General features: G+C 44.7%; 1 protein-coding gene and 1 long non-coding RNA gene across 3 annotated transcripts in view; both read right to left on the bottom strand.

The window, feature by feature from the left end:
- Positions 1-64: 64 nt before the first annotated feature.
- Positions 65-2,515, bottom strand: LOC115271905. The gene is made up of 2 exons (XR_003900142.1): positions 2,107-2,515; positions 65-1,367 (listed from the first exon to the last, which is right to left on the bottom strand). It is a non-coding gene; the product is annotated as an uncharacterized LOC115271905 (long non-coding RNA).
- A 2,953-nt stretch (positions 2,516-5,468) lies between these two features.
- SBF2 (SET binding factor 2) overlaps positions 5,469-18,185 on the bottom strand; it is a 483,232-nt gene continuing 470,515 nt past the window's right edge. For both annotated transcript variants that reach the window (XM_029956586.1, XM_029956585.1), the window contains 7 exons: positions 16,824-16,951; positions 15,381-15,614; positions 14,215-14,319; positions 12,162-12,355; positions 11,422-11,509; positions 8,242-8,373; positions 5,469-7,225 (listed from right to left, as the gene is read on the bottom strand). In XM_029956586.1, coding sequence (XP_029812446.1) covers positions 7,127-7,225; positions 8,242-8,373; positions 11,422-11,509; positions 12,162-12,355; positions 14,215-14,319; positions 15,381-15,614; positions 16,824-16,951 — 980 coding nt within the window. In that variant the 3' untranslated portion in view covers positions 5,469-7,126. The remainder of the gene's footprint in view (positions 7,226-8,241; positions 8,374-11,421; positions 11,510-12,161; positions 12,356-14,214; positions 14,320-15,380; positions 15,615-16,823; positions 16,952-18,185) is intronic.

Below are 18,185 nucleotides of genomic sequence, written 5' to 3'. Positions count from 1 at the left end.
GAGTTGGCAGGCCAGTAGAAGCTCCACCATTTGAAACATTGCTAGCCTATAATAAATGGGTTAATTTATGTAACAAAACAAACAGATTTATTTTCTTACAATTCTGAAGATCTGAAGTCCAAATGGGTGTCACTGGGCTAACCCCAAGGCCTGCATTCCTTCCAGAGGCTTCAGGGGAGAATGTTTCCTTGCCTCCTCAAGTTTCCAGAGGCTGTCCATATCCTTGGCCCTTGGTCCCTTCCATCTTCAAAGCCTGTAGTCACTGGTCGTGTCTCTCATGTTGCATCTCTCTGCCACTCACTTTTGCCTCCTTCTTCGACTTATAAGCACTCTTGTGATGACACAGGACTCATGCAGGACGAACTCTTGAAGTCAGCTGATTAGCAGCCTTAATTTCATCTGCAACCTTAATTCTCCTTTGCGACGTCAGATAGCATGTTCACAAATCTGGGGGGGTTGGATACGGACGTCTTCGGGCATGGGGGGGCATTTTTCTGCACATAGATGGTCTGTCTCTTTTGATTGTGAGCTCGTTGGGCCTGTGCCATATTTTACTCATCCAGAGACTCCTCAGGAGTGAAAGAGTGCCCATGGCCAGCCTGTACTCGGTGTTTATTACATATATGAGTAAATCTGATTCAGTCAATGATATACTGAGAATCCATTGGTCCTGGGTACTTTTATCCAGGTACACGACTTTCATCCCCATTTTAGAGGTGAGGAAAACAGGGCTCAGAGAACTTAGGCCATCGCATCTCCCTCCCCTTCGCTCCCCTCCCCAACTGGTATCCTGCTCACCTTCCCCTGTACGTGTTCCCCCTGTAAGTCTTCTGCACACAGAGTCCTGTCTGAGTGGAAGGACCAGAACTAACATGAGTGGTCTGAGGAAACAGTGGCAAGATGGGTATCTGGGACTGCCTCATGGGATGGGGAGGAGGGTGCTGTCCTAGGTGATGGGGGCCCCAGATAGTCCCTAAAGCCAGGGAGCAGCTCAAATATTTCACTGGGAATATCTCATTGGGAAAGTTTCCTATAGGAGAGGAATGTTGTAGTAGGTGTGATAATCCAGGCATTTGAAAAATAAGGGGGCTGGGAACAGTGCCCTCAAAAGTTGGCTGGTTACTGTGAACTCACGCTGATGTTCTGCAGAGGGATGAAGAGGGACTGTGGGCCGCTGACAGGCAGTGACAGGGAAGTGTGAGAGCCAGCAGGCTCCACGGTAGCTCACAAAGGAGCCCTTATCTCTGGCAGTGGAGAACAGATACAGCAGAGTGGCAGGCTGGAGATAAGAGTTGCACAGATACGTCTGAATGGTCGGCCAAGGTAGTTATGTGAAGGTCAGGCCCTGGTGGTGAAAAACTGGAACCCTGAAATATGAATTAAAGACGTCAGGATGGATGCCTCTGAAGATGTTGGTGCTGCAGCCTTCCTGACCCTCAGCGCTTACAGAGATGGCCATCCCTCCTCCTGAGAGCTCCCATATCTGCTGTGCTGAAAGATGCCACAGAGGCCTCACCATTGCTGGGCAATAGGTACCCTCTCAGGAGTTGTCCCCACTTCCTCTCCTGGTAGCCTAGGGCAGTCATTAGCCTTGAATTCCAGAATAATCCAGCTGGGGACACACTGGGCCTGATAATGAAGGAAAGAGAGTCTACATAAAAGAATGGTAACTGTCATGGACACTGGCAGGAGCCAGGGGGATGCTCCTGGAATTGCATTTTGGGAATGCTTAAGGGGGTTGGAGTGTAAGACTGAAAAAAACAAGCATTCATGGATTCAGAGGCACTCTCTTGAGACACAGATTTTATACCCTAGATGGGCCACTAGAGGATGGGGAAGATCTGCTGGGGTGGCTCTTAGAAGTCTGGAAAAAGCAGTGGCCAACACTCAGCAAAATGGAAATACCTGAGTTTTCCTGGCAGGTGGTAAAGAAGAAATAAAAGGAGCTGGCAAAAGTGGGTGTGCTTGAATGGATACATTGTGTAAGCCCAGTAATGAGAGAGGGACAGGCAAGGGGGCTCAACCCACAGAAAGTTGCAGAGAAAGTGAACAAAGCATGGTGTCCCTAGGGGCAAACCAGGCTGCCAATAAGGCTCTGCTTAATACCTGCAATTTAGAAAGCAGACAGGAATGGAGATGCAGGAGGCTTGGTCTCTTGCTTTGTCCCCAGACTTGAGCCAATTTGCAGATATGGAACCCATTGATTGAAGACGGGGCCAGGTGTCTAGGAGGAAGGACCCTGCAAAACTGCAACAAGTATGTTTAGTGATGGTTCCTAAAGTTTTTCCCCAAAGGTGGGTAATGTATTTGGGTTACTGTTCACAAGAGAAAGGGGACGAGCAGAAACAATTTTAGTTGACATTAACACCTGGAGACTCAAAGCATCAGTGTGGGCTCTTTTTCAGGAGGCCTGTAGAGGTCAGTCAGGTAGAAAATGGAGTCATGGCTAAGGCCTGGCTTGTCGGGTCCATGAAGCTGCCCAGAAGTCCCTTGTACCCAAGTGCTTAGAACTCACATGTTCGGATGGCCAGAATGACCCCTACACCTCATGTCACTGGTGGGGGGGGGTGGGAGCAATCACAGCAGAGAAGGCCAAGTACAAACTTTTGAAATTGCCTTTTCCCTGCCCCTTCATCCTGCTCAAGATAGAAAATTAAAAAAAACTCACGTCATACCAGGGGATGTGACAGAAGTTAATGCCACTATTAACAACTTAAAGGATGAAGGGGTGGTGGTCCCTACCATTTCTCCATTTAATTTGCCCATCTGACCTCTGTGTGAATCAGCTGTATCTTGGAGCAAGACTAGATAGGTTGCCTTACACTTAACCAAGTAGGAGCCCTGCTGTGTGTCAGGCATGGAATCACAGCTAGAGTAGATTAATAAGGCCAGAGGTATGTGGTTTGCAGTCACTTGGTCAATGTGTTCTTTTCCATTCCAATTAGAAAAGATCAGAAACAGTTCATATTCACATGGGATGGACAACAATATTCATTTACAGTTTTGCCTCAGGGCTGTGTAAACTGCCTTTCCCTCTGTCCTAATCCCAAGAGGTCAGGACCATGTGGATATCCCACAGAACATCACAATGATCCACTAAATCGATGACCCCGTGCTGATTAGGCAGGATGAGTATGAGGTGTCCCTAAGCTGGAGGCCATGGCTAAGTCACATGCACTCCCAAGTACAGCATATAAAACATTATGAAGACTTAAGGACCTGCTACTTTAGTGAACTTTTTAAGGGGTTCAGTGGTCGGCAAAAGAAAGCTCAAGTAAATAAAAAGAAAAATTGCATATTGTTATCTCTTGCCATGGTGAAGAGAGCACAGGGCCTGGCAACTGTCTTTGGGGTTAGAGGCAACACATTATTTTGGGTGACCTGTAAAGTGCCAGGTCCGATGGCAGGAAACGGCTCTGCAAAAGGTCCAGGCATGACAGCCTGGAAGCCGGAGCTGTTGGAAGGGTCAGCGGTGGGAAGAGGAAAGATGTAATAGCATGGAGCTTATGGCAAGTCCCAGTGGGAGGATCCCAAAATAGGCGTCTGGGATGCCACAGCAGGGCCACATTATCAGTGACTGTGGACTACACACATTTTGAGAAGCAGGCTCTGGTAGAGACAGAACATTCGCCCAAGTTACACTAAGAGGGATCTCTGAAACAGCCCATCATGGCTTGGGTTCTGTTGGATACATCAGGTCATAAAAATGGATGGGCTTGGCAGCAGTCCACAGTCCATGAGATGGAAATACTACTTCCGGGACTGAGCCCGAGCGAGGCCAAGCCCAATGGGCAAGCTGAATGAGGACAGAGCAGTGGTAACTTTTTGTATTGATTACATGTTGAAATATTTTTGATACACTGGGTTAAAGAAATTAAAAATAAGAAAAAATGTAAAAATTAATTCCATCTACTTCTTTTTACTTTAAAAAAGATACATTATAGGGGTTCCTGGGTGGCTTGGTAAGTTAAATGTCCAACTTTGGCTCAGGTCATGATCTCTTGTTTCATGGGTTTGAGCCCCGTGTGGGGCTCTGTGCTGTCAGTGTGGAGCCTGCTTCAGATCCTGTCTCCTTTTCTCCCTACCTCTCCCCTCTCAAAACTAAAATAAACAGTAAAAAAAAAAAAGATACATTATATGGCCCGCATTATGTATCTACTTGACAGTGTGGTCTAAGCTCCATCTGTTCAGCAATACTGCGTAATTCTTTGCTTAATTCATAGCTTCCGCTGCTGCTGCTGAAGGTATTTCCTGCTTCCGCTGCTACTGCTGAAGGTATTTCCTGGCTATCAGCCTGAGACTGTTCAGGAATTCTTTATAGGATGATGGGGTTATTTAACAACTCTTAAAAAGAACTTCCAATGAAATATCTAGAAATGTCCATTTATTTTGAGAAGCAAACCTTCGATACCATTCACAGCTTAAGCTCCAGTTCTGGAGGACAGGCACTGGGTGGAGGGTTTGGGAAGTGAGAATAAAGAACTTGGCCCAAAGGGTTTGGGGAGTGAGACCTATACCAATGTGCTCCTTTTGAGATCTGCATCTTTCAAGAGCCCAGCTATACATAGGCTCTGTCACAGGTGCCACGGGGGGTGGGGGGGGAGAGGAGGGACGTTCAAGCCTCTGATACGGTGCCAGGCCCTAGTCCTTCTTCCCTGGAGTCCAGTGCTCTTCTTCCCTTCACAGTTAAGAGTGAGGCATGAAGGGCATTTGAATATTCTTGTGCTCAATCCCCAATCTCAGTTGTGTCCTCAGGGACACAGCAGGGACAGAATGGCAGATCCCAGGACCAGCCATTAAGGAGAGAGGCCTGGCACCAACCCTTGCCGGGCTCACATGAGCCCTCGAGACTGAGAAGATCTGAAGGCTCAAGGGGTCCTTTTTGCCTGCGTCAGAGAGGGCTTCTGGATATCAAAAGACTTAGAGGTTCAGCCCTGAGATGAGAATGTACATTCTGTTGGCTGCATGTTGAGATGTAGCTAAGGTCCGCAAGATAAATTCCAAGGGTTTAGCTAGAAGTGCTGTCCAGAACTGAAATCACTGATTCTCCATTTGTGCTATTTAACAATTTCCTGAAGCAGAAAAACCAGCCATCCAACCAGAGTTCAATTCATTCTGCTTAAAATTCCCACAAATTGTCACATACTGTAGGTGGTAGAACTGTGACCCAGAAGACGTAAAGGACTTCACCAACTTCACACAGCTCACTAGAGGCACAGGGTGGGAAGAGCGGCTTCAGGTCTCTTACCTAAACTCTGCAGCAGCGTGTCCAGAACCGAGAAGCTCATGCCAGTTTGTCCAGTGTCTCTGGTTACCTTCTAAGCAAAGGGCAGTGATGGCATTAACAGAACCAGGGCACCAAAAGGGCTGTTTTATTCTGGGCTTTTAGTCTCACATATAAATCCTGAATGTGGCCTGCTTAGTGCTATGCACTACATGATGAATTTTATTTCACAGTAAATGAGGGATGCTTTTTCTTAAGAAATAAATTTAATTCAGGGTGGTTAGCGCATGTAAGGCATGTAACCTTTATGAAAGTTAAAAGAATCCAGTTATAAAAGAAGCACTGTTTACAGTCTCAAATCGCTGAAGGTACAATGGGCTCCGTATTTTACAAAGTACAAAAAATTATTTCATATACAAAGAAAAAATACAAATAATGGTGCAAAAATCATTTTCACAGGTGGCAATTTATAAAATGAAAATGATAGAAAAATCCTTCATTCTTATTATCCCAAATTTCTTATATATTAACACAGTTCTATTTCCTAGTGTGTAATTTTAAATTTGAAAATCCGATTTATTTTTCATCTAAAAAGACAAAGTGGTTCTTTTATTTTTTTTTAAAAAGGGAACTATTTTCATTACTGAAATGTTACGCATGTATCAGTTAATTTTATATTAAATTATAAGTAGGCTATCTGAAAAACAAGGATATAGAAATCATATATACATATTTTTGAAACATTAGTTTGGTATTTAACATATTAACATTTCAAAATGATGATCTAGCTACCTCTGTCTCCAGTTGGCTGCGGGGCCCGTAGCAGAGATGCTGCTGCTGTTCACTGTGAGCAAACAGCATTCATTCCTCACATCGTCAGCTGGACAGACACAAGATTATCAAAAGTAAAGAAGGTCTCTAAACAGTTCTTACTGTTCACGCGCGCAAGTGTGGCTGGGTATCTGATTGGGCCACAGAGCGCTGCTGTCTGCACAGCCCCCGGCACAGGTGTCACGTGCTCGTCGACAGCTGGCTTCTGTCCTTCCAACATCTTCACTTCATTAGGAGTTCAGTGCAAGTGTTTATTTTGTGAGTTAGTGCATTCGGCTTTTTTGCATGTTATTTTGTGTAAGAAGCTGTCAGGGAACAGAAGAATACACAGGAACACAAAGTCCTGGTCCTCAGGGCACCTTTGGCCTAGAAAATTCAGTGTTTTGAAAGCAGTATTTTCCTGCATTGGCCTGGTCATTGTTGCATCATTCCCTGGACCGTCTTTCTCCTTCAGGAGAATCCTGCGTGCTCCCCCTCTGCCACTGAGCACTGATGTTCTTGCTGGGATCCCCCATGGCCAAGCAGGGGTTATGGAAGCACCTTTTGGCAGCACCAGAGAGCTGAGCATCTCTAAGGTCAGGCAGTAGGAGTAGGAGCTATTCTGTTGGGTAATCTGTTCCATGCAGAACGTAAGATAGTGTTGGCGGGGTTTTGAGTTTTGTCAGAAAGCTCTCCAAGGAAATTACAACCTTGGGGAACAAAAAGGATCTAGTTTCATCAAGAAGGATTCAAGTCAGTGGAAACCATTTATCTAGGGGATGGATGACAGTTGGCTCAGGAAGCATTCTTCTGATCCCTAACCACTAAGACCCTGTTAGAACAACCTAGTGCAAGATACAGGGAGTGCCTGGGGCTCTTGACCAGACCTCTGTGACACATTCACTCAGGCTAAGCAGACATAACAATTGTTTAAAGAGGGCACTGGGTAAGACTGGGCAGGAGAACCTTAGGTCTGGGATGACTCCTCAGAACCAAAGACAAAGCTGTCAGCTCCTCATGGATTCACGTGCTTTGTTCTATCTGACAGCACGAGTCCTTCTTCCCTCTTTTTGCCTGGGTTGACTATGGGCATCAGGCATCAGAGATGCAGCTCTGGATCCTGTCCATCCACTGCTGGGCACTCTGTCCATCCTGGGCACAGAAGTTATACACACGTTTGCTGGTCTTGAGCTACAAAACCAAATGAAGAGAACCAGAGATGAAGGGCAGGCCTATTTTATGGCTTTGGGCAAGTGTGTGAATAAATCTCAGTGAACTTCCCTTTCCATCGTGCCCCAGAACGTCTATGTTTTCTCTCCCCTCCACTACCATACTATCTTTGCCTTTACAGTCACTTTGTGCTTTTGGTCCCCAGAGTCACAGTGGATATTAATAGGACACTGGTTGAAAAAGGAGACATACCAGGAGAGCCTTACTTTGCATTTTGCTGGGCCCTTCCTTTTAGAAGGAAGAGGGTCAGGTGTGGCTGGAGCCTCTGGCCTCTCCCATGCACTGCATGAGTGCAGCACAGACGTTCCCTGGGCTCCTCAGGGAAGCCTGAGACTCAAACCCACCATGAAGTTGTGTTTCCTGTCCTCTCTCCATCCCCTTCTCTAAAGGCTTCAGTTGGGTCCACACTGGAAGCCCAGACTCAGGTGCATGGCCTCAGAGCCCAAACAGAGCCCTTGAGTATGGCTGTGCTCTTTATGAAGCCCTGCTTGGCTATGGGAACTAGATGAGAACCCCATCATGTGGCCCATCAAATGCCCCAAGGATCATCTAAGGGCTGTTGAAGATGTTAGGACAAACAGTCATCATATATGACTAAGGACAATTTTTATGGCTGGTCAAACATGAAGACCACTGGATTCACAGGGAAGTAGCATCTGTTCTTGACAGTAGGTGGTAAGTAAAATAACTAATAATATTTAACAAGGCGTTCATCTGCTTCCCTGTGTGGCTGGACACCCATTAAAGGAATCCTTTGTGCAAAGCAATGTGCAGCCTTTCTGAGACATATGGATAGCTTGGAGATGTCGGGTTTGGGGATCAAGTGCTGGGTTCAAGTTCTGTGGCAATTCCCATAGTCAGGGGGCTATCTGCTGTCACCACCAATTGCTCTGAGACTCCATAATTCTTGGAGGTGGATGGATTATAAGGAATCATGTACAGACAAAGTCAGGAAAAGATAAGTGAGATCAACTTACGTCGAAGAATGCCTTTTCACTCGTGTGCTTTGGGGCTCCCATGCTGGGGCCAGCAGGGATGACCATTTCTACTTCAGCCAGATCAATGTGGCCTTTACAGCTTGTGTCCTCACCTGAGTCATAGTATCGCAGCTGGAACCAAAGGATACAGATGGGATATAGGAGACACAGAAAAGGAAAATGGCATAACTTTTCAAAATGTATTTGAATACTTTCCTCTGTATCTTGCTAAACTGTGTCTGAAAGAATAAGCAAGAAAATAAAAACACTGGTTGCTTTTAGGAAGGAGGACTAGGTGGCTGACAGGAAGGAAAAGACATGTTTCTTTGAAATTTGAATGCATAAAAGTATTACATATTAAAAACTAAAATTAAATGTCAGCTAACAATGTAAAAATATATGTAACATATAAATGAGAGGTTGTTTAGAAAATATATGCGTAATTCCTAGAAATTGATAAGAAAAAGATAAACAAGCTAGTAGAAGAATGGTCACAAAATCTCAACAGGCAAGTCACAGAGGAAATACAAATGACCTATAAACATTTAAAAAGATGGGCAACCTCACCGATGAAAGAAAAGGGATATAAATCAGTAAGATTTCACTTTTCACTTAGATTAAGAAATATTCAGGGTGAGGGTAAGGTACTATGTATTCTCAAACACTGCTAGTGGGAATATAATTTGTTAGAAACTTTTTGGACTACAATTTGGCAATATCAACTAAAATTTAAAATGTTTATGCTTATTGATATACCTTCTCACCTCTAGAAATGTATCCTACAGAAGCAATCCCACAAGCATGTAGAGACACACATAAAGAGGGTTCCTTCAGCACTGTTTTTATCAGGTAAAAATTGAAAAAGATGTATCTTTCAATGGGGTGTTGATTAATTAAATGATGGTTAATTATATCAATCATACAGAGTACTACATACATCTTTTCAAAAATGATAAGGAAGATCTATATGAACTGGTAGGAAAATATGTTCAAGATATACTATATAAAAATATAAGTTGCCAAACCGCATGGAGATCTAAAATGATTTTTGAAGGGCACCCAGGTGGCTCAGTCAGTTAAGCGTCTGACTCTTGATTTCAGCTCAGGTCATGATCTCACAGGTTCGTGCGGTCAAGCCACACACTGGGCTCTGTGCTAACAGTGTGGAGTCTGCTTGGGATTCTCTCTCCCCCTCTCTCTGCCCCTTTCCTGCTTGCTCTAAGTAAATAAATTAACATTTAACATGATTTCTAAAAAACACAATAAATAGCTCAACATTTGACTGAGTGGATATTATGTGCCAGGACTGGATTTATTCTCTAACTAAATGAGTCTGGATTTCACTAATTTACACAGTAGGAAAGTCTCTGGCACGTGTCACTGCAGTTCTGGCCTTAGACTCTGCTGTCTCTCCAGTCAGGCATGGGATAAGTAGGTCTAATGGAAAAACTGTGTATCTTTCACGTTAGATCCAAAAGATCAGTAAGAATGCAAGTACAATTTGGTGTAACTGCAAATTACAGAAAAATTATGACATTGTCCCGTGGTATATTTAGTGGCTTAATGGAACTTTTCTTCACAGTGTAGGCTCTATGATTTCCAACACATTGTTATTTTAAAGTACAACCCCCCCACCCCAAAGGGCTTCCACTGTGTATTTGTAAATAAATTCTCTATATTCTTCCACAAAGACTTTGTAAAACTTTTGTAAAATGCCCTGAGCAAAGGGCAATGTGGTTGGTCCCTATTTCAATCTGTAATCTGAAAGAGTCTTCTAGTGCAGGAACAACTAGAGCCCTGTATAGGGGTACCAGTTTGTATCTTTCTCAACAGACTCCATTTTATTTTATTTATTTAAAAAAATTTTTTTTAAATGTTTTTTATTTATTTTTGAGAGACAGAAAGAGACAGTGTGAGCAGGAGAGAGTCAGAGAGAGAGGGAGATGGGGCGCCTGGGTGGCTCAGTCGGTTAGGTATCTGGCTTTGGCTCAGGTCATGATCTCATGGTTTGTGGGTTTGAGCCCCACGTTGGTCTCTGTGCTGACAGCTAGCTCAGAGCCTGGAGCCTGCTTCATATTCTGTATCTCCCTCTCTCTCTGACCATTCCCTGCTCGCACTGTCTCTCTCTGTCTCTCAAAAATAAATAAAAAACATAAAAAATTAAAAAAAAAAAAGAGAGGGAGACACAGAATCTGAAGACTGGTTCCAGGTTCTGCGCTGAGCCTGATGTGGGGCTCGAATCCACGAATTGTGAGGTCATGACCTGAGCCGAAGCTGCATGCTTAACTGACTGAGCCACCAAGGCACCCCAACAGACTCCATTTTAAAGATGAATCAAGATGTGTACCCCTCTGCCTCCTGGCTGACTGGTCAGTTCCCAGGTACAGTCAAAATATTTGGAGGCCATGAGACTCTCATCACGGAAAGGTGTGGAGGGGCTGGAGGTTTGGGTAGGGATCCCTCTCCCCCAAGATCACTGCAGATTACAATACTAAGGATTGCAGTGGTTGCTGTAGCAATAGCCAAGAACCTAGCAATGGACAAAGGACTTCCCGACATGGTCAACAAGGTCCAGTCTCACACTCACTCAGTGAGAATTCCCGCTTTGAGTGGGTAGATTCCCTTCTGCCTACTTTAGGGCCCCCGTCTCTCCACTATAGCTCTCATTTTGAGAGAGAATGATGTCTTCTTTAGTAACCAGTACATGCTGAGCAATAGATGTTTGTCAAATAAGTTAATGCCCTCAGTTTTGAATTGATATTTTATGCTGCAAAAATGAAGGTAATCTGCTTTCTGAGGACTGCTCCCAGGCACAGGCTCTGTATTTGTATGTGGAATGCAACCTGCTGAAAAGCTCAGGTCCTCTTCTGGCCTGGGTTTTAAGAGCAGGCAGCAGAAGATATCTGAGCATGAAAAGCAGAGTTCCAGTGCTCTTAATGCTCTGGCTCAAGTGTCACTGCCTCTGCCGGCATACACCAGGCAGAGCTACTTTGGAACTTGCCTCAGAAAGCTACTGCCCTCACTCAGGGACATGCTGGGTCCCTGAAAGAGCCCACAGGCAGCACACGAGAGGCCCTGTCTGAACATGACGGATGTATCTGTCTGCTTCGAGTTGTACATCAGCCAGGGACTGAGCCTAGCCTAGAGAGAAGTGGTTTCTATAAGCTGTGGCAGTGTTACCTGATGTTTTGTTACATCCAACACGAACCAGCGGGGCTTCCAACCTTTCAGCAGAGCCCCTCTTTTGTAAAGTGTTCCTTCGAAGGACCTAGAAGAGATGATGACAGGGCAGTTAATTTTGGTTTTCATTTCAAAAGGGCTGTGAAGGGGATGTGATGTCTGTTGTTTTGTTTGTCAAGTCCCTCTTCCTCAGACAGTCCCTCAAAAAGGCAATCAGAATTCTCTCCAGAATTTTTCTACTAGACTTTTGCAGGGAAAGGCTAACTCTCTGCTGGAATTACCAAACATGTGAGGTCTGGAGCTCTGAGTAGCCATCTTTTGTGGCATGTTGGGAATGATGCAACCCAGAGAGGAAAGCAGGGCCAGCAAATGAACAGAAGCCTGAAGATACTGTGTGAGAAACTGGCACATGCTTGGCCCTGCCAGTCTATGTGAGTAAATTCCTAGTGCGAGCTGGCCTTCTGACATGTGCCACTGCAAAAGTGCTGACTAACACATGTTCCCTCGAGAGATCTGACAGACGTGAGATAACGATAATCAGGGCTCAACCACAAATAGCTCTTGGCATTATTTTGGTGGTAATTTTGATTTTCCTTCTTCAAAGACTCCTCTGACACATTTAAAACAGAAACAAAGAATGAACTGAGGCAAGTCCATTTTAAGTTTATAGGAAGCAGCACTGCACAGGCCTGGCTGGCTGGAGGCCTGGGGTGCAGCTGCAGGCAGGGCTCGGCGCCCACCTGTTCTCGTCATTCTTGGTCGTGTACTGGCTGTACAGCGTGGCCGCCCTCCGGTCCACTCCATTGGATGGGGAGACGCTGGTGCTGTGCTCCTCCCCTGTGCCGCTGTCTGGGAGGTGCAGCACAGACCTCTTCTGATAGGAAGGCAGGTTGGTAGAAACAATTCCTGTAGAGCCTGAAGGGTGCCTCTGGGGCTGAAAAAGAACTACACTTCAGTAAAAACACATCCCCACCCTACCCAAACTAGAAGGTAATAAATTTGTATTTTAAGTTAAAAAAAAAAAAAGGGCTAGGAAAGCTTTACAAAGATTTCATTGAGCAACTAATCCAATGATTTAATTTCAAAAACAGTATCTCAAGGAGAAAACTGGAGCAATAAACAAGGTGTATGTACAGTGATGTTTATCCTGCAGTTGTTTATAAGAGTAATAATTCAGAAACAACCTTCATGTCTATCATTAGACATGACCAATGGAAGGCCATGTATGCCTCATATTAAGTAAAAAAGAAAGCAGGTTTTAAAATAGTATGTGTAGGGTCACCTGGGTGGCTCAGGAGGTTAAGGGTCTAACTCTTAGTTTCAGCTCAGGACATGATCTCACAGTTTGTGGGATCCAGCCCCGAATCAGGCTCTGTGCTGACAGCACAGAGACCACTTGGGATTCTCTCTCCTCTCTCTCTACCCCTCCTCTGCTTGCCCTTTGTCTCTTTCAAAATAAATAAAATAAATTAAAAAAATAGTATGTATAGCAAATCCCTTTTATATGTATGTATTGAATGATACAATATGTTTGACAGCTTAGTGGCTTATTTCTAGGTTATACGTTGTGGGTGATTTTTGTCCTCTGTAAGTGTCTATATATTGTCTTATTTAAAAGAATAAATATATCTCACTTTCATATTCAGAAAAAATATCAAGAAACTCTTTTATTTTTCTGAGAATTAAAGCAGTAAGACATCACCCAACTGTGGCCTAACAGCAACTCCTGAATTGCCATGTGAAGGCAAGAGCTAGTGCCCAGAGGATCCCTTCTTAGCACGTCGGAGGCTTTCTTCTATGCCCCCCATCCTCCCTGCCCCTCTGTGACATTGGATCCTGCTGACCTCTCCTTCTTTCTGAAGTGCTCTTTAGAACACTCACATCTGTCCTAACTTCCCTTGGGCTGCATCTGGAGCTAGTGTGGTGTGGATTGGAGGGTGCCTGTCCCCTGACATATGATAAGGGACACCACTTCCTCACTGCAGGTTAAGTAGGAAGCTAAAGTGTGCAGGGTGCTTGGCACAGTCTCTTGCACATATTACATATCTGATAAAAGGTGAAATCAGAACAGAGAAGGGGGTGTGAAAAAGAGAAAGCAGAGTGTTGGTTTTTAAAATATTAAAAATTTTTAATGTTGATTTATTTATTTTGAGAGAGAGAGAGAGTACAAGCAGGGGAAGGGCCAAAGAGAGAGAGAGAGGGAGAGAAGGAATTGCAAGTAGGCTCCGCACTGTCAGCACAGAGCCGGACACCAGGCTTGAACTTGAGAACTGTGAAATCATGACGTGAGCTGAAACCAAGAGTCGGATGCTTAAGCGACTAACCCATCCAGGTGCCCCTGTTTTTAAAAGATTTTTATGATAAATGTTTCTTAATTCAGAAACAGAAAAGGGGGTGTGAGCAACAGAAAGTAGCATAATTTGTCTTTTAAAAATATTTTATTTCATCTGGTTATTTTTCTGAAGCAAATATGGTCTTGGTGTTCCCTTCCCCCCTCATGTGGTAGAAAATCAGCTGAAACCACAGAGGCACAGAGAGAAAAGAACCCAGTAATTTTCCATGGATGCGGGGCCCTGAAACACAAGTATTATGTCACTGCGGTGAAGTGAGACACTCAGGAAGTATTCAGTCACTTGGAACTTACTGCCCTGGACCTCCCGGCCATGACCCCTCTGTTTCTGCCCTTCCCTTTGGCCATACACTCACCTGGGTTACCTGTGGCAGTGGGCCCTACCTGACCTAGCAGCCTCAAAAAGCTCCGAAGTAGCTCCTCAAAGGATTTTACCAACTCACACGGTCTGTTCTGGGCTCTTCTTTAAGGTCCACAGTTACTCTTTCCCACAGCTGCTGCCACTTCTCAGGGGTTTGGTTCAATTTATGCTCCAATCTTTCAATTTCCTGCAAAGTAATTAAAAGGAGTTTCTGACAGTAAATAGAAATCAGGACGTGCCCCAGAGCCACGTCTCCTCTGTACTGGCCCCGATGGACATCGTGCCAGAGGGCAGCTGAAGTCAGTGGCCTCAGAGGCCTCCCAAGCCAGGAGCAGTGGTGTGAGTTCTCGCTGGTGTGATGCACTGTGGCAAAGATGATTTATTAGGATCTGTAATCAGGCCTTTTTGTACAGAATAGCTTAAATAAAGAAGTAAAATATGTATCCTGAACACCTTCACCATTGGCTAGCCCAGAGGAAATCTGATGGCCACCGCAAAAGGCCAAGCACTGGGCTGGCATCCAAACCCTAAGAGCTGAGGTAGGAGTCTGTCCTTGACAGAGGAACCCCCAACTCTGCTGATTTAAAACCAGGTGTGGAAAGAATGAACTAAGAAATGCCTGGAGAATGGAATTTCCTTGGGGCAAGGAAGCTGGGGATCAGAGCAGCTGCCTCTGTGAGGGTGCACTCCTTCACTGCAGCACACTCCTCCCGGTCACAAGGCTGCTCAAAGACTCTTCAGGAACTGCTTGGCCCATATCTGGGCTCAATCTTTCCTCAGGGCTTCTGCTCTCAGCAGGGTGGGACCTGCTGGGACCATTTCACTTCAGAATATTCCCTGTAGAGATGCTGGCAGTACTCCCATCAGGCCATCAACTAGCCACACTTCTGACCAGAGGAAATAGAGTACCCACAAAAGCCATAACCCAGGCCTGACTCAGGCTGTTGGGCAGCTAAAACAGCTGGGAAGCTGCAAATTGCTCCATATGCTTGATTGCTTCCTCATCATGCCAGAAAACTTACTTTTTTGAGACCCTTTTCCAGTAGTTGAGCCTGGGCCCCCACTGTTGTTGGGGAGCAAATTTGGTCTCCTCTCCCTCCTGGAATGCTACATATCACACTAGCCCAGAGTGAGGAGAGCCATGACCAGAAGTGTGCGAACCATTTTCACTTAGCCTGGTTCCTGAGGCCTTGGGTACCACCAGGGCCCCTGGTGCCCTCTGTGCGTGTCTACACAGGCCTGACTTACGCTGAAAAGGCTGGTGAGAGCATCGGGCTGAGCACAGCTGACATCATCATAGCACGGCCACACTGTTCTCCTCTGGCTCTGGGGCCCCGCTCCTGGAGCCACTTCAGAGTCCTCGGAAGGGAAGTGCTTGGGGGTCAGCATCATCCAGTCATATGAAGGCCCCGTGGAAAGGGTCTCCTCTATGTAGTAATCCCACTTCTTGAGGCTGGAGACATTTACACTGGGCTTCAGGGCCTGTTCAAAGAAAATTCTGAAATATAGTTTCATCTTGACCTCAAAGTACCCCAAGCTTACTGGCAGGTCAGCCCTTAACATTTGCAGGGTCCAGGGCAAGAGCATGAATGGAGATTCAAATACCATATGTCTAAATATTTAAAAGTTATATATCAAGATAAACTATTAAGTAAAATATATCTCTCTTCCTACCTTGATAAATATAACTTCCTTATGACCTGGAAAACAACGCTCAGATTGAGAATTCTTGGACTCCTTGGAATTCTACACCAGAAAGTGGTGGCACTGGGGAGGCTGGTCCCAGCTCCCCCAGTCCTTGGCCTAATCCCCTTTCCTCTCATCTTGGCTCTATCCTATATTCTGAGGTCTTTTATGAATGTGTATATACACCCTTGCCCACACAGCTAAACTTGATCAACTCCCTGCCAAACAGCTACTTCTTAGGCACCCTTGGGGCTGAAGGGTACATGCACTGGTTTGGGAGACAGACTGAGAGAAGTAGCCTTGTGAGTAACTTGGATTTAGGCAAGAAATTTTGGGTACCAGAGCATGGTTTAGATGAAGAAGGGGTTTCTAAGCACATATGCTTGGTTTCTCGTGCTCTTCACCTCATGAGGAGGGGGTAGCTGGAGAAAGACCAGGGTGGCGTCCTAATACATGGGACCCAGGGCAGGGGCATTCTCGCCTGAGTAAGGCGGGACTTCTCACTTTTTATCAAACCAGTCTGCTCCATTCCAGAGCGCCCTTCACAGCGCTGTGCAGCACAGAGCATGGCGGTCATCCTTCTGGGCTGGGCTCCACACACCCTGCGTCCCACTGGGGTTCTTCCACAGCTGTGGTATACATGGACTTAGGGAGATCTTTTCTAAAGTATTTTAGATTTTTTCAGCTTAGATAACCAGTTGAGGTTTCAAGTTTTGTTTGGTCTTTCTTCTTGGAGAAAGTTGCCTCACTTTGACTTTCTTGAAGTTATCCCTTCTAGATTTTGGGGGCCAGCTCCTAATTTTTGTGGTTAAGAATATGATGAACAGTTTCTATTCCATCATAACCCAAACCCAAAGTGTATCAAATTTTTAAATAGCTTCTGGTATTTTAAATAGCTTCCTAGTCCAATGTTTATAAAAAGCTTAAGTAGCTTAAATATACTTAAAAGTAAGGAAAACTTTAACACTAAATACTCAGGAAACGAAACATAAATGCTTACTGTACCTCTATTTCCACTGGTGAATATAAATAATTAAAGAAAATGGGACTCCTCTTGTGCATTCTATCAATACACTCCCAAATGCAAATTCCTTTCTTGCCATGCTTGTCTCCTTTATCGTCAAACAATGTTCCTGTAAATCAAACCCCCCCCCAAATAATCATCAAAAGTCAAATAAATCAACAGGTTGCCTAAAACTATGATGCACGTAGCAGATGAAAAGTGAAATATATTTTACAGCTCTCAGAATATCAATGTGTGTGTGGAAATCTTAGGAGGTGACTGCAAAGCTAAGGATAGGAATGAACTTCACAGCTATATGAAAACAAACCCAAATGGAAGGAAAACATCTGGTAAGGTTTTCCCAAGTATTTAGCAGTATCCCAAGTATCCTACACAGAGCTCCATGCCAGGAGTCAGTCTACACATTTTTCAGGAGAAATGGGGAAGGACTTAGAGTTATGTGATGAAGTTCAGTTAAAAACATAATTTTGTGTTTCTTTTTCCAGTCATTGGCTCTTCATTATGAAGCTATTTAAAGCATTTTTTTGTTTAGTAGTTTATATATACTGCAAATCACCATCATGGAGACTTTGGATGATAGAAGGGTGTGGTCTGTATCCTTGGGTGACTTAACAAAAGCCAAATGTGGGGGGCGGTTTGGTGCTTCAGGGATTTTCTGATCCTATCTTTGTACCCATCAACCAGTCAATCTGTCACTCACACGAGCTCACTTTTGTTTAATAAGCTTTTTAAAAAAAAAGTTTATTTATTTATTTAGAGAATGTGTGTGAGCAAGAGAGGGGGGAGAGGGGGGGGGAGAGAGAAAGAGAGAGAGAGAGAGAGAGAGAGAGGCTCCATGCTGTCAGTGCAGGACCCAATGTGGAGCTCAACCTCATGAACTGTGAGATCATGGCTCAAGCCGAAATTGAATCAGACATTTAACAGACTGAGCCTGAGCCAGCCAGGCAGACCTTTTTTTCCAAGTATGCTCCACACCCAGTGCAGAGCCTAATACTGGGCTTAAACTCATGACCTTAAGATCAAGATTCAGCCGCTCAACTGAGCCACCCAGTTGCCCCAGGAGGTTATTTCTTTAAAATGCTAGGAAGGGTGCCTATCTTAGTGCTGTTTTGCTTTGAATGAAATGACTCAGTCAAAAGTCAACAAGCATCTTACCAGTTTATCAGAAAAGACTGTCTCAAGCCCAACTTGGAACAAAATCCTGTAAGAGGTCCCCAAGACTAATTAGCGTTTCTTGTCTACCTTTTAACTGCAGAGTGCAGTGTGGTAGTTCTCAACCCTGGCCACACACTGGAAAAATCAAGGGCTTTAAAAAACCCCAATGCTTAGGTCTGGCCTCCGAC

The sequence above is a fragment of the Suricata suricatta genome, chromosome 11 (assembly GCF_006229205.1).
Source record: "Suricata suricatta isolate VVHF042 chromosome 11, meerkat_22Aug2017_6uvM2_HiC, whole genome shotgun sequence".
NCBI lineage: Eukaryota > Metazoa > Chordata > Mammalia > Carnivora > Herpestidae > Suricata > Suricata suricatta.
This window is presented reverse-complemented; position numbering and strand designations above follow the sequence as displayed.